General features: G+C 45.6%; 1 protein-coding gene across 3 annotated transcripts in view; it reads left to right on the top strand.

Moving 5' to 3' along the window:
* Positions 1 to 20,157, top strand: part of ARHGEF25 (Rho guanine nucleotide exchange factor 25) — an 84,457-nt gene that overhangs the window by 57,828 nt on the left and 6,472 nt on the right. For all 3 annotated transcript variants that reach the window (XM_063119193.1, XM_063119192.1, XM_063119194.1), the window contains 9 exons: positions 553 to 630; positions 4,210 to 4,337; positions 5,495 to 5,561; positions 10,314 to 10,417; positions 11,183 to 11,252; positions 13,139 to 13,228; positions 15,669 to 15,761; positions 18,135 to 18,185; positions 19,020 to 19,097. In XM_063119193.1, coding sequence (XP_062975263.1) covers positions 553 to 630; positions 4,210 to 4,337; positions 5,495 to 5,561; positions 10,314 to 10,417; positions 11,183 to 11,252; positions 13,139 to 13,228; positions 15,669 to 15,761; positions 18,135 to 18,185; positions 19,020 to 19,097 — 759 coding nt within the window. The remainder of the gene's footprint in view (positions 1 to 552; positions 631 to 4,209; positions 4,338 to 5,494; positions 5,562 to 10,313; positions 10,418 to 11,182; positions 11,253 to 13,138; positions 13,229 to 15,668; positions 15,762 to 18,134; positions 18,186 to 19,019; positions 19,098 to 20,157) is intronic.

Below are 20,157 nucleotides of genomic sequence, written 5' to 3'. Positions count from 1 at the left end.
GGGATGTCTTTCTCTCTAAATATGCATTGTATTCTCACCTTAAAACTATTAAATGGGCCTCTGCAAGTATTGGTGCTGTAAAAAAGGCCTCTTCTGCAGATCTTAACACCCGGACAACTAAGAGGCAACTCTAGTTTGATCTGTAAGTAGTATGAACTGACAAGAGCCATTGTGGTGTAGTGGCTAAAGTTTTGGACTGGCAGTCGGGAAATCCGGGTTCTAGTCCCCACTTGGCCATGGAAGCCCACTGGGTGACTTTGGGCCAGTCACAGACTCTCAGCCCAACCCACCTCACAGGGTTGTTGTTGTGAGGATAAAATGGAGAGGAGGAAGATTATGTATACCGCCTTGGGTTCCTTGGAGGAAAAAAGGCGGGATATAAATACAATAATAAATAAATAAATAAATAAGTGTTGGGGTTGACTAAGGGATTTGGGATGGTGTCCTTCCCTCAGGGAAGGTAGAAGATTTGGGAGTGGGGATATCTGTGTAGCCTCCTGTAGGCCAGGCTGTGAAACTTCCCCTCTCTAACAACTTTCCCTTGTTTTAAAGGATGGCAATCCTCATCTCCCGGACCTTTCCCTGCTTTCCAGCCTGCTAGAAGGGGATAGCTCAGGAAGACATACCCAGGTGAGCTGCGAGAGAGGAGAGGGGAGGTTGCCTTGCATCAGATGTGTGTCTGTGTGGTGTGGTGTGGTGTGGTGTGGGGGCAACAGTTGCTCCCCTCTCCATGGGACAAGGGGACTGCCTGGCACTTCAGAAAGGCCTGGGCGTTGGCATGAATGGAGAGCTGCTGCTGGAACTACCTCTGTGCCCAGCAGGTGAGGGTAATCTGGGCTGGGATCTTCTTAGTAACTGTATCTAATGCATCAGTACAACTAAACCCACCTCTAAAGGTGGAGTGCATTTAAGCAAATTGATTTATATATGCAATACACAGCACACGCTGCTGGACGCTGTTCTGTTTAGGTAGGTTTAGAAAAATAGACTGTAGCGCAGTGAATGTAGCAATTAAATGCTCAGCCCTGGATCTTATGCCGAGCTTGGGGAGGCTGTAGCTTAGCGTTAGATCATATGCATTTAGTCCCAAGTTCAGTCTTTGGCATCTTGGTAACAAGATTTGAGGGAGCAGAAGGGTTTGGAAAGACCTCTGCTTGACACCCTAGGGAGGCACAGGGCTGTCAGACTAGATAAATCAGAGTTAGATGGGCCAGTGATCTGAATTCACAGAAGGTAGCTTAATATGTCTGCATGAAACCCACTTATTTCAACAGATTGGTGTATACTTTTCTCTGCCTAGAATTGGGCTGTTTATTTTTGCTTTTATTGGCCTAAATTTTATTAGCAAAATTTTAAGCTGTGGTGGGTGTTTTTTAAAGTGTCATGCAGAATCAGACTTTAAAAGTAAAGATAGGTGAGGAAGACACTGAATTGGTGATTAGCAGCTAAAATAAATAAATAAATAGAGGTAGCAGCAAGATGGAAAATGCTGGAGGTTCTAACAGAGACTTTAAAAAAGAAGAATGGGACAAAGTTAATGAGATTGGTGAATACCTACTTAAGCCCCATTGAATTCAATGGGACTTTCTTTTCAGAAGATATGGATAGGATTGTAATTTAATATGAATCGGAAAAGGAAGGAACTATAAAAACAAATGGCTTTTATTTATATATTTTTAGAATTTATACATTATTTATTTATTTATTACATGTATATACCACCCCATAGCTGAAACTCCCTAGGCGGTTTACAAAAATTTAAAATATTAGATTAAAAAGACTAAACATTAAAAATCAATACCCAAAATTAAAAAAATCATAAAAACAGCTAACATTTAAAACATTTTTTTTTTAAAAAAAGAAACACCACTCAGCCAGGCCAAAGCTAGTTTTGGAGTCAGTTAAAACTCAACATATGCTGTTGAATGACTGGGAGAAAAGAAAAGTCTTAACCTAGCACTGAAAAGATAACAATATTGGCACCAAACTGGCCTCATTGGAGAGATTGTTCCATAATTGGGGGCCACCACAGAAAAGGTCCTCTCCCTTGTTGCTGACCTCCAAGCTTCCCTCAGAGCAAGCACCCAGAGGAGGACCTTAGATGTTGAGTGTAGTGTACAGGTAGGTTCATGTCGGAAGAGGCGTTCCGTCAGGTATTGTGGTCCCAAGCCGTGTAAGGCTTAATAGGTTAAAAACAGCACCTTAAATCGAGCTTGGAAACGTACAGGCAGGCCATTGTTGGTCTTATATGTTCAAACCTTCTGGTCCCCGTTATCAATCTGGCCGCTGCATTTTGAACAAGCTGCAGCTTCTGAACCGTCTTCAAAGGCAGCCCCACGTAGAGTGCATTGCCGTAATCCAACTTGGAGGTTACCAGAGCATAGACAACTAAAGTCAGGTTATCCCTGTCCAGATAGGAGCATAGCTGCGCCATCAACTGAAGTTGGTAGAAGGCACTCTGTGCCACCGAGGCCACCTGGGCCTCAAGTGACAGAGATGGTTCTAGGAGAACCCCCAAGCTACGAACCTGCTACTTCAGGGGGAGGGCAACCCCATCCAGAACAAGTTGAGTACCCTCCATCCGGTCAGAAGAACCACCCACTAACAGCATCTCAGGCCATAGCTAGACCTAAGGTTTATCCCTGGATCATCCAGAGGTCAAACCTGTTCATCTAGGTGACACACAGGGGATCCAGTGCTCAGGCAGGGGTGAACCCTGGATGATCCCAGGATAAACTTTAGGTCTAGCTATGGCCTCAGTCTTGTCTGGATTGAGGCCATGGCTAGACGAGGGGTTAGGAGGGCAACGATCTTGCGATTTTATGATCATGAGATCATTGCCCTGGTCTACATGTGGCATGCGACATCGTGGCCGCCATTTTGTATTTGGTTTTTGAAAGGAAAATGAGCGCATGAGTGCTCGTCTGACAAAAGTAAGTTTTTTAAAAAAACTCTCCCTCCCCCCACCCTACCCCGATCATCCCAGGACCATGGAAAAAGTGGGGGAAAGGGCCTGCCGATATCCCGGGCCAAGGGAGGGATCATCCCTCCTTGCTACCGGGATCCCCTGTGCGTCATGTGGACTTACAGGGATGATCCCGGGACAATCCAGGGATATAGGGCTGGTCTAGCCATGGCCAGTGTTTCAGTTTATTAGCTCTCATCCAGTCCATTGTCGCAGCCAAGCACTGGTTCAGCACATCCACAGCCTCACCTGATGAAGATGAGAAGGTGAAGAAGAGCTGCGTGTCATCAGTGTACTGATGACAGCGCACTCCAAAACTCTGGCTGACCCCACCCAACCGTTTCATGTAAATATTAAACAGCATGGGGAACAAGACTGACCCCTGTGGAACCCTATAATGGAGAAACCATGGGGCTGAGCAATGTCCCCCAAGCACCACCTTCTGAAACCGACCTGCCAAGTAGCAGCGGAACCACTGCAATGCAGTGCCCCCCACTCCCAATTCAGACAGTCGCCCCAGAAGGATACCATGGCCGATGATATGGAAAGCCACTGAGAGATCAAGGAGAATCAGCAGTCACAATATTTTCAAGAAATATTGTGTGATTTCTTCACAGTTCCATAAATGAATTTGGTTTTGTTCCTTTCTGTTGTTGATACAATATATGGCTAGCCACAGATCTGCGGAAATGAAAACAAAACAATGAAAACCAAACAACTGGAGAATAAGTTACATTTTTTAAAAACATCAACAACAAAGTTTTACATGCATTTTTCCGAGGTGTGGGTGTAAAAAAAAAAATCAAGCAAAATTTGAATAAAAGCATTCATTCATTTCATTTATTATATTTCTATAACGCCCCATAGCCGAAGCTCTCGGAGCAGTTCGCCGTTTTTAAAAAAAGAAAATGTCTAATCTGGAATGTGTCCCACAAAATGAGTTTTGGCTCTGTTTTGGGCACTTCATCAGCTGACAGTACCAGAAGCAGAATGCCTGCTGTAAATGGGAAAGTGTTCCTAGGTCTGTGATTGACACGTATCCCCTCCCTTCACTGACCTTTCCTAGCCTCTGGCATTCTGAGTGAGCTTAGGGGAAATATGGGATCATACTACTATCACTTCTTGGCCTAAAGCAAGATGATCTGGTGTGTCTCTTGGGGCCCCAGGCTCCCTTTCCCTTTATTCATTTAATTGATGAATGCTTGAAGCCATAAAATGCAAGGGGTTCTCTTCTCTCGTGGCAGGATCCTGACCCCTCTCTGCTCCCCAGTGACTCCCAAAGCTCTGGGGGGCCCTTGGAACCTCTGGTGCAGCCCCCAGCCTCTGAGGAACAGGAAGAGGAGGAGAGGCACAGTGCCTTAGAAAAGAGTATGTAAGTGATTTCCTTTGGTGTGCCAGCATACAGGCATGATGGGGGGGGGGGGGAAGGGCAGGGGGGTGGGAGCAGGGGAATTGCAGCCTTTGTCACTCTATAGCTTGGGACTGCTGGGGAGCACAGAGGCGCAGTCCTGGTGAATGTCGAAGAAGGGCTGATTCCTATAGTGCGGTTTAGCAGATTCAGTGTATGGTAGGGTGACCAACTGTCAGGATTTCCCCGGATTTGTCCTGGTTTTTGTTCTTTCCATAGTGTCAGGGGGGATTTTCTATAATTTTCAATAATGTCCTGGAATGACACACCTTCCCCTTTAAGGCTGCCATTAGCATGGCAGGAGGGAATGACATGCTTTCTTGAGGCACATCATTCCCCCACCCCGAGCTCCAATTGAGGTCTTAAAGGGGAAAGTGGGTCATTCGTGGACATTATAGAAAAGGCCGCAATTGGAGTGGATGGTGGTGGTGCAGAATGAAATCCTTTCCCCTCCTCCACTCTAATCGGGTTCTTTAAGGTGGCGGGGGAATAATGTACTTTCTGCAGGACTCAGAAAGCTGCTTCCCCACACACACACTAGGTGTCCTCTTTTCTGGTTTCCCAAATATGGTCACCCTAGTGTATGGGCAGCATGTGTGTGCTCAGAGTGTACCCCATAGACCAGCCTTCCTGCAACCTGCTGTTCTCCAAATGTCTTGGACTGCAGCTCCCACAAACCCTGACCTTTGGCCATGCTGGCTGGGGCTTGATGGGAACTGTAGTCCAACACATCTGGCGGGCACCAGGTTCTGGAAGGCTGCCCTAGAAGGTTAATTAGTTGGCACACCTCATTTTTTCAGTGTGTACATTCTGTTTGGAATTGCCCTTGGCCCTGGCCCTCTGCCATATTCATGCATAACGGTGCAACTTGAATAGCTGGAGAGCAGCCATGACTGCAAAATGGTATACTTGCAATATACCTGCTCTATCTGTAACATGCAACATAGCCTGCAGACAGGAGCCTTTGAGTATCATGCACGGAGGATATGCGTGGAGGAGGAGGAGGCTGAGTGGCGTGTGCAGAACAGGAGAGATGGGAAGGATGTATAGGAAGGTAGGGAACGAGAGTCACACAGTGAAGTTCCTTCCCCTCAGACGCTGCTGCTTCCTCTCGTCTGCAGGTTTGTTCTCAGGGAGTTGATTGAGACCGAGAAGAAGTACGTGGAGGACCTGGGCAAGATTGTGGAGGTGCCAACCATCCCCTCTGTTTTAGGGACTGATTCCCCTATCTACCAGCAGGGCCGTCTCCAGATTTTTGTAGGACTCTGGGCGAGAACCAGCCCATCTTACAGTGAGAGTGTGCTGCTTGCTCACTTCTGTCTTTCTTGATGCACCCTCATCACTGTCCTCCTGAGCACCGGGAGAGCAGTAGGAAGGGTGGATGAATGACCATGATTGGTCCCAGTATTCCACCCAGTGGGGCTTTCAAGTATTTGTGCTCCCCCTCTTCCCCACCACCAGGCAGGGGGCACTGCCATGTCTGCCAGCCCATTCCTTATGCGGTATATCAGTGTTACTGTGCTCTGCCCGTTCTGGAAGAAACAACAGCCACTTCCCCTGTGGAAACTAACTGCAATTCCATTCCTGTCCCACAATCTTCGTTCTGTCTCTTATGTACGGAAAACTCCCCCCTCCTTTTTTTTTTAGACCCTGCTGTCCTAATAAATCCAGCTTGGCTAAATCTGTTCATCTTAATCAATTCTGCACGCATACTTTTTTTGGAAGTGTTTGCTTTCAAACAGCATTTGGACCCCTCTAAGCACTTCAGGTTTCATTTTTGTTTTTAAATGCAAGGCAAATTTCTGTTCCTCACAGTTATTAAAATATGCAGGCTGTAATAGCTGCAAAAGGCTCTAGTTTTTAAGTGAAGGAACATCCTTGCCTTACATGGATCCCTGGCCCTTTCTCATAGCTTGTGGTCATATTCCATAACTACACGTCCTTAATTCCACTTATAGGAAGAATCAGACTAAAGGCTCGTAGTCAGTCTGCCAAGTTAGAGCGATGGTTGTTAGATGTTGTTGAAACTCTTACAATCTGAGAGATGCTAATGATGTGTGTTTATGTTTGTGTATATATGAGTGTGTACATATCTGTACATATGAATGAATGAGGTACCACAAATTACTCATCACTACCTCATTTTGTGACAAGTAGCTCCATTTCTTGGTTTCACATGGATAAATGCTTTCCTTTTGCTGTGCTGTTGTTGCCAGTCAATTTCATTGTATGACATCGAGTTCTAGTATTTTGAGAATAATTGTTCTGTATTCACTTTCTCTGCACCAGCATTTTTATAAAACAGTCTTATCTCTGTTTAGTTATTCTCTCTCTCTCTAAACTTCAAATCCCACCTTCTTATACCTGTCTTTGTAGGGAAGGTGCTCAATCCCCACATTTTTAGTTGCTCTTTTCTGTGACTTCTCCAGCTCTGTGCTGTGATATGTTTTTTGAAATGGGATGACCATTTCCAAAAGTACACAGTAGTCTAAATGTTGGCATGCTATAGACTTACATCTATATAATCATTTCTTTTCCTAATCCTATGGTGAACTCAGACTCTGGGTACAGAGAATGTAACCAAAATGCAACCATCCATGCAAAAGAGGGGGGCATCAATAGGCTAGGCTTAGGTTTACAGGAGTACAAAAGGTTTGCAGAAGTACCCCCCCCCCCAAAAAAAAAAAAGCTTAGGAAAGAAACCCTGCACTGTTCTGGAAGCAAAACTGAAATCCTAAAGCAGCCCAGTTAGGACTACGCACATTCAGTAGGCACAGAATGATGGTGTGTGTGGGTGTGGCTGTGTTTGTCTGGGTGTGTGAAATGGAGTATTATTGAAGAAGGTGTGGCAGGCTGGTTGGAACCCGGAACAGGAGCACTCCACAACTGCAATATTTAGTTGCATGTTCCACTTGTAATTTTGAATATTTAGGGCATAATCCTATGCATGTTTAGTTAGAAAAGTCCTACAACCACCAGTATTCCCCAGCTAGACATGCAGACATGTTTCTACATGTTTGATGATGTCCTCACAGGATTCTAAAAATATTAGTGAGGCAGAACTTCCATTTGCAAAAGCCTTGCTAATCTTTTCACAGCAAGGCTTGTTCTTCATCTATATCTATATCTATATCTGTATCATATCTATCTATCTATCTACCGTATTTCTTCGATTGTAAGACGCCATCGATTGTAAGACGCACACAAATTTCAGTACCACCAACAGAAAAAAAAACCCTAAGACACACCCGCGATTCTAAGATGCACCCCATTTTTTAGAGATGTTTATATGGGGAAAAAGTGTGTCTTAGAATCGAAGAAAGAGGCTGTCTATCTATATCTATCTATCTATCTATCTATCTATCTATCTATCTATCTATCTATTACAATTCTAGTCCTAATAGTGCTTTCCATCAGTGTACCTGGAGCAGGTTTGTCATTTCCTGGATCTCTTCCTGCTCTCCAGCCCCCATTTCCTTTTTAAAAGATTGTTAACATATTGGCTGCCTTCCAAGTCCTCTGGTAAGGAAGCTGATTTAAGTGATGGTACATATTTTAGTTAATACTTCAGCAGTTTCTCATCTGTTCTTTAAGAACTATTGGGTGAATGCCACTTGGCCACAAAGCCTTGCTCCTTTTTATTCTTTTTTTTCAGTTAATTCTAAGACAGACTGATTCAGGCATGGGTACAATTCCAGCATCTTTTGATGTGACAACTGAAACAAACAATTCCATCGGTTTCTCTGCAATTTCCCTGTCTCCCATAATGGCTCCTTCTATGTCTTTGTCATATCAAGGTCCCGCTGTTTCTTTGGTTGGCTTCCTGCTTCTTATATATTTAAAGAAACTTCTATTCAGGGTTTTAATATATTTTAATATCTTTAGAAATTTCCACTTCACATATTTCTTTTCCCCTCTTGCTACATATTTACATCTACATTTGCTTTGCAACATTTGTGTTCATTTCTGCTCTTCCTTCATGTGGGCAAAACATCCATCTTTTTTTAATAAAAATCATTTTGCCTTTTATAGTCTCCTTGGTTCTGCTATTTAACCATGTTGACTTACTGTTGAGCTTGTTTGTGCCTTTAAAAAAAAAATCTGTGGTGCGTATTTTATTTCGGTGTCTGTTATTACATGTTTACAATGACCTTACATCAACCTTGTTTATTTTTCCATTTTGGGCATACCTCTCGATGCAAGTCAGGCATCAGCCATTCCTCCCACTATGTTAACACTGGTTAAGCCATCAAAAATTACACAAACTTTAGATTTTGCAGACCCATAGCCAGAAATGTTAGCCAGCTGGGACTGAATTGGGCAGAAACAAACAAAACAAAAAACCCTAAATAAAAGTAGTAGACCTGGTTCACATGTCATGGCAACTCATGGGTTATTTAACCCATGGGTTGTTGGTGAAGAGTGGGAGCGATTAAGCCCCCCCAGAGGCAGTGGGTTACGTAATCGATGAATTGCTGTTACATGTGAACCAGGTCTCTTAATCAGAGAGAACCAGGTCTCTTAATCATTAAAATAAAATGGCAGAAATAAGTGCTAAGTGCCTGTCAGGATGTCCTTAAGCCAGAAAAATGAATACCCCATACGCATCAATATATTCACAAGACTGGAAAATCTGTGATCTAGTCAGTCAACCTAGGAAATATAGGCGGTTATGAAAGCAATGCAGCCACAGTCAACTCGAACAAAATGACAGCTTTAATTGTAAGTGATGATAGTAGAGAAATACTGCCTGTACATTGGTCAATACCAGGAGGTGGAGGAAAAAGAAGCAGGACATTTTTGCTTTTCAGTTATCCCAGTGCTTTTGCACACCTTAGTCAGAATGCTAGAAGATGGGAGCAGGTGTGCTACTTATTGAGCAATGGGGTAGAATCCTGCACCAATTCCACAATTTTTTTTTTAATGTTGTTGAGATTTGGGGGAAGGACCTTTGACCCAGTATCTCTCCCCAATCCCATTCCACCCCAAGACTAAGGCCTTAAGATACAAGAGTTCAGAATAAAGCATGCAGATTGAACAACTTGAAACTGGATTGAGCAACTTGAAACTGAATTGGGCAGAAACGAACAAACAAAATCCCTAAATAACACCCCTGACTGTTAGAGCAGTACGACAATGGAACCAGTTACCTAGGGAGGTTGTGGGCTCTCCCACACTAGAGGCCTTCAAGAGGCAGCTGGACAACCATCTGTCAGGGATGCTTTAGGGTAGATTCCTGCATTGAGCAGGGGGTTGGACTCGATGGCCTTATAGACCCCTTCCAACTCTACTATTCTATGCTTCTATGGATTCACGTAAAGTGCATAGACTGAAAAATTAGGGCTTTTATTTTATTACCGACCATGTAAACAGCCCTATCTTCAGCTCAGCAGGGCAGTGGTTTTCCAAATGTTCTGCCTTCAGGGAACTATTTCCACACCAGTTTGTCTTTTGAGGAACACCAGATAGTGTTGCAGATTATTTTGAGGGGAGGGGTGTATTCTAGGGTATGCTTTCCGTTCCTGCAGGGTGCTGCCTCCTCCTCATTATTCCCTCCAAACAACATTCAGTGGTTTCCAAAAAGTCTTCTGTAGCTACTCATTTCAGGGAATGATCGCTAACAGTGGGCAAGCTGTCTTTCAGGAAAACATGTCTACCATTAGTGTTACTCTACTTGCAGAACACTTAATAGACTCTCAGAGTTCCCCAGAACACAAAAGAACATTGCTGTGAATAACATTCCTTCCCAGTCAGCAGGCCTCAGCTCATCCCACCTATTTCCTGTCCATCTTCTATTCTCTCCTTCTGGGCACTAAGTCCACCAGTCCAGGCACTAGTATTGCATTAACTCCATCTACCTAGTTTACTATGTCCAGTGCCTCCATAGCCTTAAAGATGAAGCAGGCTGCCTCCTTTAGCCTCCTCTTCTGACTTCTGCAGGGCTATATGGTGACCATGAAAGCCCGTGGCATCCCCGAGAACATGAAGGGCAAGGACAAGATAATCTTTGGGAACATCCATCAGATCTATGACTGGCACAAAGAGTGAGTGAGTGAGCGAGCGAGCACCTGTTCTTGGGTGCATCAGGATGTGCAGGTGTTATGGAAACCTTAAAATGGGGACCGTACGGGTTATGGCTGATGGCTCGTAGTGGATTCCTCTTGGATTGCCTGGCTTAGTGCCTGTGGTCCAGCCAGTGGTGAATTTTGAAATGCAGGCGCTTCAAAATGCCTATGGCCATGCCCAAAGAAGAAGCCCAAAATGCAGGCAATTGTGTTGATCCATATTGTTTTTAATATTTTTTTTTTTAAAAAAAAGTTCTACAACTTTTTATCCCCAGCAGCAGCAGGTCTTTGATAAAGCTAATGAGTCTTCGTTGCCCAAGACCAAAATCGTTTGCCTTTACAACAAGGATAGCTCATAACAATATATTGTTGCTACAAGAATCCATTCCACTCCAGCTCCTGTGAGGATTGCAGCTAAGTTCAGAGGGAACAGGGAAGTGGAGGGTGACAATAATGTCATTGTCACTGCTTATCAAAATATCCCTGGGCTCTGACACTGTGAGCCCTGGCTCCACTACACCACTGGATCCAGGAGACACGGGGATCGGTGGATGAGTGCTCCCCTCCTGCTGCCCCCTTCCCTGTTTTCCAGTCCCAGGAGAAGTTAAGGCATGTCTGAACAATCCTTGGGAAGCATTTGGGGTTGAGCCTTGAGATGAAATGCAGGGTGGTGGGTGGGTGTGCAAGAGAACATGTCCTGTGGATCTCACGCAGCCTCTGTTCTCTCTCATCCCCCAACCGCAGTTATTTACTCAAGCAGCTGGAAAGATGTCTGGAGGATCCTGAAATATTGGCGGACCTGTTCATAAAGCATGTAAGTCCCTGTTGCCTATTACTAAAACAAGAGCAGAACCTCCTAACTGACAGGCAGTGTACCTCTGATGATCAAAGTCACCGGATCGAATAATGGTCACGGTCGTTACATTCATGGCCTTTGTGTAAGCTGCTTGAAAGCATCCAGATGGCCACCGTTGGAAACAGAATACTGGGTTAGGGAGAGCCAATTCAGTCTGACTCAGCTCTGCTCTTCTTATGTTCTTGTGGCCATTTAGCTCAGGATGCTGCCTTCAGACAGCACTCAGCTACTGTAGATGTAAGACATAGGAAATGGTTGTGTGTGTGTGTGATCTCCATCCCCAGTGGTTCATCTCAAGTGTTTTTAAGCCAGGGGTATGATGTCTTTGAACGTAGAGGGTTTGCATTAGGCTAGGAGTAATTGAAACTTTGCCAACCATCATTCCTACAGAGCAGTGGAAGCAACTGGGCCATTGCCACTGTTGTGACACTAGCCCAGTTCTCTTAACAGCAGCTTGATAACTTTACAGATATAATGGAGTGAAGGCTTGTGGCAGAGGGAAACTAATTGGGAAACCTCTGGAGGTCAAGGTGGCTGCATTGCCCCCCCCCCAACCCACAGGGACAGTATTTCACCCCTGCCAGGAGCTTTTCAGGAGTGGAATTCTTCTTGCTCCTCAAACACTTCGTTTCCTTGCAAAACAGCTGGAATTTGTGTTGCCACAGCAGGAACAGCCAGCCCACAAAAATGGCCATGGGAGACTGCATGCAGGCCATGTCCACCAGGGCCTAGTCCTAGTAAAAGCCCAGTGGAATTGACTAGGCCAAGTCACAAGCAGCTTCTGGCCCAGCCAATTTCACCTGGAAGGGGAGACGTGTAAGAAAATGTTCTTGAATGTGATAGAGAGGAAAGATGTACCCATTGTTCAGAGAAAACTACATTTAAAAAAACACCCTCAAAATGTAGGAGCATTGCTGTATAATAATAGATAGCATTGTGCTACAAGGTTAAAAAAAAAAGTCAACTTCTGGGGGCGGGCCGCTTTTTATTATTATTATTATTATTATTATTATTATTATTATTATTATTATTTATTTATTTATATAGCACCATCAATGTACATGGTGCTGTACAGAGTAAAACAGTAAATAGCAAGACCCTGCCGCATAGGCTTACATTCTAATAAAATCATAATAAAACAGTAAGGAGGGGAAGAGAATGCAAACAGGCACAGAGTAGGGTAACAGGCACTGGGTAGGGTAAAACTAACAGTATAAAGTCAGAACAAAATCAAGTTTTAAAAGCTTTAGGAAAAAGAAAAGTTTTTAGCTGAGCTTTAAAAGCTGCAGTTGAACTTGTAGTTCTCAAATGTTCTGGAAGAGCGTTCCAGGCGTAAGGGGCAGCAGAAGAAAATGGACGGAGCCGAGCAAGGGAAGTAGAGACCCTTGGGCAGGCGAGAAACATGGCATCAGAGGAGCGAAGAGCACGAGCGGGGCAATAGTGTGAGAGGAGAGATAGGAAGGAGCTTTTTGGTATCTGTATTTTTGTCACTTCTGCCCAATTGGAACTTGTATTCATTTGTGCTCTGCCTAGAAATGGGATTGTCCCACTGCACTTCTTGCATTTCCTTGGCATTGTGGACAGCCTATGTAAAACTAGGTATGGAACGGACTCTAGCCCACAAAAGCTATTTCTTCGTTTGTAAAGGTGCCTCAAGGCTGTTCATTGGTTTTGCTGTACAAAACACACTGAAGCATCTTTACCAAATATACTGTCTTAAGGCGAAGCCCTCATCAGGGCTAGTGGTTTGTGTAAGGCCCATATAGCCAACCCACTGTAGTATTCGATGGGCCCAGGTTTTGTCTTGAATGCCCCACTGAATTTTTTTCCTTCTTGTGTTCCAGGAGCGCCGCTTGCACATGTATGTTGTTTACTGTCAGAATAAGCCCAAATCTGAGCATGTCGTGTCCGAATTTATCGACACTTACTTCGAGGTAAGAGACCCTGTGATTTTTGCCATAGCTTTGTCCTCTCCTGCTGCGGCTTCTGCCACATGGCATGCCTGTGTCTGACTCCATCTCCTGCTGGCATCCATCTGCCGCCATCTCCTACATTTTTGTGCTCCTTTCTGAACCAGCACAGAGGAACTCCAGCGTATTTAGCAGTTCCTTTAAATTCACACACCTAGCAGCTCTCACCTTGGGGCGAAGTCATTTGCATGGAGCAGGTGACACACACACACACCATATCGATTGGTTTTTTACATGCCACAACAGACCTGAAAACATTTGTTATATACCAAACTCATGGAAACTGCCTTATCCTGAGGCGGACCTTTGGTCCATCTAGCCCAGTATTGTAGACATTCACTAGCATTGTCTGTCCAGGGTTTCAGGCAGGAAAATCTCTAGCCCTACTTTGAAATGCTGGAAATTGAACCTGCATGCAGAGCACTGAGCTACACCCCTTCCCCTAGAGTTTGCCTTCAGGTGAGAGCTGTTGTGAGAGACAGTTTAAAAGCTCTCCCTTCCACCCACCCCAGATCTGCATGTGTATTGACTCTTTGCATTGGCACATGAGCAGCGAGCAACTTTTTGTCTGGGCCATGGCTACAAAATTGCCCTTCTCCTTGGGAATATCTGCCCTTGTGCTAAATGGGGAAGGAATGTCTTTCACAAGGGTGACCAACTGTCAGGATTTTCCCGGATTTGTCCTGTTTTTTGTTCTATCCTCGGTGTCCGGGGATTTTCTGTAATTTTCTATAATGTCCTGGAATGACACACCTTCCCCTTTAAGACTGCCATTAGTGTGGTGGGGGAATGATGTGCTTTCTGGAGTCCCCTATTGGAGCAGGGGAAGGCAGGAATGACATGCTTTCCCCTCCTCTTCTCCAATCGGGGCCCTTAAGGCCCCAGTTGGCATGGAGGAGGGGAACGCGGGTTTTCTGGGGCCTCTGGAAAGCATGTTGTTCACAACCGCCATACTAATGGCACCTGCCATTAGCATGGCAGGGGAGATGATGTGCTTTCTAGAAGCCCTGGAAAGCGCACTTCTCCCCCACCGCAGGTGACCTCTTCTTTGGTTTATTTATTTATTATTTATTTATTTAACTTATACACCGCTCCCATAGCCAGGGCTCTCTGGGCGGTTTCACAAATATGGTCACCCTCTGCACTGGAACGAGATCTTAACTGTAGCCTGTCCCTTGGTGCCCAGCCTGCCGGAGTTCCTTGGTGCCAGGCTGTGCTCTCAACATAGGTAAACATGTGGAGCTGCCTTTTACTGACATTTGTTATGGGTCTAGTATTAGCTGTTCTGGCTGGCAGTCGCTCTCCCAGGGTCTCGGACTGGCAGTGGCTTTCTCAGTCCTGATACCGGAGACCCTTTTAAAGGCGATGCCAGGGATTAGACTTTCAGCATGAAAGCATGTCCCACATTGCAGGGGTGTGTGTTTTTGTTCTAAGAACCCCATCACATCTAGTAGGGTGACCATGTGAAAAGGAGGACAGGGCTCCTGTATCTTTAACAGTTGTATTGAAAAGGGAATTTCAGCAGGTGTCATTTGTACATATGGAGAACCTGATGAAATTTCCTCTTCATCACAACAGTTAAAGCTGCAGGTGCCCTGCCCTCTTTTAAATCTGGTCACTCTAGTATAGCTCCTGCACTTTAATTGTTGTAATGAAGAGGGGATTTCACCAGGTTCTCCGTATATACAAATGACCCCTGCTGAAATTCCCTTTTCAATACAACTGTTAAAGATACAGGAGCCCTGTCCTCCTTTTCATATGATCACCCTACATCTAGATCAAACACATGGCTCCCGTCCCTTCTCTGTCGCCACTCCGATGTCGCTTCCTGAAAACAGGAAGTAATCAGGCCCATTCAGTCCGGTAGGAGAGAGCAGCAACCAGACTTTCTCTGGGAGTTTTTGCGGCGCATGAGAGGCAGACGACATCATGTGTGCAATCCGTGAGTGCCCAGTAGCAAGCGTGCAGTAAACGCTCGTTGGATAGAGCTTTAAGGTTGAGCAAGAGTGGTTTACCTAAGACACTTAGTGTCTTCCTACCTGCAGGGTGACATTTGAACTGGGGGCCTCTGTGTTAACAGCCCAGTATCTTAGCCACTATCCTGCTCTCATCTGCTGTCAAGGCAGGGGTGGAGAACCCGGACTATGTTGCTGGACTCCCATCAGCCTAGTCAGCATGGCCAATGGTTGGGGATTATGGGAGTTGTAGTACAACTTCTGAAGAGCCACAGGTTCTCCAACTCTGCTTTAGCAGCTGCATAGGATCAGAGGAAAGAATTAAAAGTCTTCCCGGGAATGTGCTTTTAAACACTTCTGTGGAGCAGGTGGGAATTTAAAAGGCAGGAGGTTGAGTTCCCACTTTTTAAAAAACCAGACTGTGCTGTGCTTCATTCTTGCCTTTCCAGGAACTGAAGCAGGAACTGGGACACCGCTTGCAGCTCAGTGACTTGCTCATCAAGCCTATACAACGGATCATGAAATACCAGCTGCTTCTCAAGGTGCTAAAGTGTGAGGTGGAGTGTTGATCTCCAAACCCAAAGCAAGGCAGGGATTGGTGGTGGGCAGGGTGGGGGGTGGGGGAGATAGCAGGTCCTTGGCCTGGCACAGGAAAGGAGAACTGAGACTGATATGTGTCAAGAACAGCAGTGGGGGGAAAACATTGTTTTGCAGGGGTGGTGAAGTCCTGCAGTGTCTGTGCCTCCTACAAGGCAGCAAACCCACCCAAATATTACAAATGGAAAAGGAGTGTCCGCTTCATCTGGTGGCCTTCTATCGCCACCTCATGGATAGTGGTTGCATCTGCCCCCAGAGCTGGAAGCCTGGCTAGGGCTGCTTCGAACGTTACAGCAAACACATCCTTGCCACCATGGGCGCACTCTTGACTGCAGAAGTTCCTTGATACTTCCTTTCAGATCTTTGATACTTAGTGGTCCTCAATGCCCCAAGTAATAAAAAGTCTGAGGAGCAACACTACTAGATTTAGTTTCCTTTTGCCTGAAGTGAACACAGAAGACTTGGATTATATAGATCCTTTGGACTCGTTGCTTTATTTGCAGAGCATCGGTGAAGGCAAACTCCTGAAACCAGACAGCATAGGTTGAATCCGATCCCCAGAGAGATATTTGTGCAGCAGCAGCCCCAGTTTTTGCGCTCTCTAGCAAAAACTTTTGTCTCTTTCTCTTCCTTTCAACTATGAAATGGTTCTCACCCATTCATCACTCTGGCACTAGTCCTACACCTTGCTCGCTGGTGCAACGAAGTACCCTTTCAAGAGATTACCTTCATTCATTAAGAAACCCGAACACTCTTTTGTCAGGTGTCAAAGCAGGGTCAGGGAACCCAACCACAGATCGTCTGATGATTTCCTGGCTTTTGTACAGGTTTTGCCCCATTCTAAAAGGTTGAATTGCCTCTTAGTTAACTGCAGTTAAAGATTTAAGTTAAAATATGCTGACATGTTTGGCCCCACCCCCTTTGCCTTTGGCTCCACCCCCTGCTGGAATGCAGCCCCCGAGAGCTTCTCTGAAATTGAATTCAGCCCTCAGGCTGAAAGAGATTCCTCACCCCAGTGTTAAAAGGTGGTGGTGGGTAGGATTTTAATAGGTAAAACAGAACCTTCATGGGTGGGGGAAATTAAACACCCTCTTCCTCAATGCCATTGCTACAGACATTCCTACCCACCCAGCCACCCTTCCACACATGCACCCATACAGATATCTTGCTGCATTTATGTATTTATTTTATGTCAAGAGATCATGGGTCTCTAACTGGTAATGTGAATCTTGCCATTAAACAAACAAAATAGAAAATGGCATTGGCTTTGCTAGTCCTCAACCACTTTAGGCAGGGATACAACCTGATTCTAGGTCAAAACCCACCTGTTGAAAACCAGCGGTTTGTATGTTTAAAGCAAGGGGATCAGAAGCTGAAGTGAATGGGAAGGGAATTAATATCTCCTGGCAAGGTCAGGAGCTCTTGGAACAGTCCTCTGTGCCTCCCAAGGTAAGTAGCTTTGGGGTGTTGGTAGGTGGCTCCCTCAAAACCCTGCAGTGTAGCTGTTGTGAGGCAAAACCAAAAAAAGCTAGATGGCGAGAGGGAACGCGGGCTATTCGGCCAGGAAAAACCATAGCCCCAGTGGCCATTTCGCTTCTCATGCCGGCCCCCTGCCCTGCGTTCCTGCCCTTACTCAGGGCTACGCCCACTTGTGAATAACCCAAACTGAAGCCACCAAACACAAAAACAACACGGTGATCTCGGAGCAAATCGAAAAGTCACGTTAAATCCAACACTTTGAAAATGCACAGTTTTGGGGTGTGGGGGGAGAAGCCCGATGTGGCTGTGAGTTGGCGGCTGCATCATATAAACAATGCAGTGCCTCTGCACAGCTCCTGTGGGATTAATAGGGCAGACAGATAGACACACACAGTGTATGTAAAAAATAGCAGAGTGATTCTCTCTGCTGGGTGGACCGAACCAAGTCAGCAAGGTGATAGAGCTGAAATTCCTGGTTTGTGACCTCAAAATTGCACCAATGGTCCAAACTTGATTTTTGTCAATGGTGCTTAATTTTGGAGTAAGGTGGTCTATCAAGGGCCTGTCTCCAGGTCTGCGTTCCTCAGTTCTGATAGTCCCTATCCTGGACTTTATTAGGGCGTATAGTTGAGAATGACATGAGAAACCGGGGGACAGTTTTCACAATTTGTGTTGCCCCGGGAAAGTTGTCCCCAGATCCCACTCAGACCTGGTGACACACTTGGCTCCAGTCAAATCCAACCCTCTCATCAAAGAGTAGCTAATGCCGCTCTCCCTCTCCCATTTAAGAATACCCTTGTTCTTTTCCTCTCCCCCCACCCCATCCCCTGCCCCTCCAGGATTTCCTGAAGTACTATGGCAAAGCTGGCAAGGACACAGAACAGCTGGAGGTAGGACTTGAATGCATGGCAACCTGTCTTGTAACGATTGTTCCTCCACAGCACCATTATATATAGACTGGATATTACACTATTGATTTTGTATCAGGACTTGCAGAACTGTCCTGTCAGGGCTATATATAGCATGGTATAGGCACACTGGGAACCTGTCCTCTGCTTAAGCCTTGAGAGAGGAAGGTGAGGCTTTGTCACCCTGGAGCGAACTCCCAACCGAGAGGGGACTTGAACCCAGATCTCACAGACCCTGGTGTAACAGTATCCACACCAGACAACGAACGTCATCAGACAGGGGGGAAATCATGTTTCCTTACCGTTGCTTTGCCTCCTGCTTCTGTCCCACAATAGGACGAACACAGGGAAGAAAGAGATAGCAAGCAACAAACCTATGGCCCATTCAGTGGGCGTTTTTTATTGCGCTGCTTCTCCTGCACGCAGCAGGAAATGGCGGCAAGTTTCGTCACAACCAAAAGAATCGGATTTTCTAGGTCTTTTTTTGTGACTGGAAAATGAGCAGAAGGAGCAGGAGGCACGCAGTGTCGTGAAAAGGACCTGCAAAAATCCGTGAGTGGCCAGTAATGAGCGAACGATAAAACACTCGTCTGATGGTGCTCAGTGTTCCTTAGTCTGAACCTGTGGCCTCATCAACCTGCGTGGTGTAGGTTGCCTAATGCCATTTACTTCCATCTGCACCTCCTGGGTTTGACCATGTTGCTGCTACCCACTCACCCTGAGCGCTCTTGCATGCTCCTCCAGCCAGCCGGCGTTGCTACTCTCATTTCATTCCAACACCTTTTCCAACTCCCTTCCTTTGCCTTTGCCTTTCAGAGAGCTGTGGAGGTGATGTGTTTTGTTCCCAAGCGCTGCAATGACATGATGAATGTGGGGCGGCTTCAAGGCTTTGAGGTAGGTCCTAGGAGTCAACGTCAGGGGTGGGGGCAGAGATTTCATCCATCCTTTGGGAGCCCAGACTCTCAGCCTGGAGTTTCCCAATCAACTGTGTTTTAGAAGGCCTCTAGTTTTTTTTAGCTAGGTATGGTCAGGAGCATGGGAGTGATTTCTCCCTGTCTTGTAGCGATAGGAAGTGTGGGAGGCGTTCAAGGAAGGGGATCTTATTTGGCTATTTTGTGGGTTCTCCACCTCAGTGCATGTTAAACTGGAAACTGTGGACATAAAATACAGGAACTTGAAAGGAGAGTAGAAATTGGGGAGGTAATGGACAGAATTAAGACTGAGACAACTTGTTTAGAAGCATCATGTAGTACACTGGTTCCCAAATTTTTCAGGTAACCGCCCCCTTAGTTCCACAAACTCATGCCCAGTGCCCCCTACCATACACTATAAAAATCATTATTCAGAATAGTGGTTTTCAACGACCCACTAAGGAAGATAATAACAATAAAATTCAAAACAGTAGCAATGAATTGAATATTTATTCAAAATCTGAAGTACCGGCCATAGGCTTGCCAAGGGAGGGAGGGAAAAGAAAGCGAACACCTCTGTTTTGCAGCCAGCGTGGCAGGGCACACCAAGCAGGGCATGTCTCTTCATTAGCGTTTTGGTGCTTTTGAAACATTTCTAATCATTGTTAAAAGGACTCTTCTTAAACGGTATTAATACATGTGTGGATTCTTCCCCTATATGGCTTGGGACCAAACTACCTTCTCCCATAAAAATGTCCCTGGGTTTTAAGACCTTCTGGAGAGGCGCTTCTCGGAAAAGACCACCTCGAGCGCCCCCCTGCTGCCCCCTTGCCTCTTAACGCCCCACTATGCAATCCCACCGCCCCCAAGGGGGAGTATCGCCCACTTTGGGAACCACTGTAGTACAACCCTTCCTGGGACTGTAGTGCTTCAAATAGAAGTGCAGTTTCGCATGTTGGAATGCTGCTCTAAACTTTAAAAGCCCCCAAACCTCTCTGCACCTGGAAAGCTGCCACTTTTAAGAAGAAAGGTTCTAGCCTTGC

Source organism: Elgaria multicarinata, chromosome 3 (assembly GCF_023053635.1).
Source record: "Elgaria multicarinata webbii isolate HBS135686 ecotype San Diego chromosome 3, rElgMul1.1.pri, whole genome shotgun sequence".
In the NCBI taxonomy this organism is placed as follows: Eukaryota; Metazoa; Chordata; class Lepidosauria; order Squamata; family Anguidae; genus Elgaria; species Elgaria multicarinata.
The sequence above is the reverse complement of the archived record's forward strand: the minus strand, read 5'-3'. Positions and strand labels throughout refer to the sequence as shown.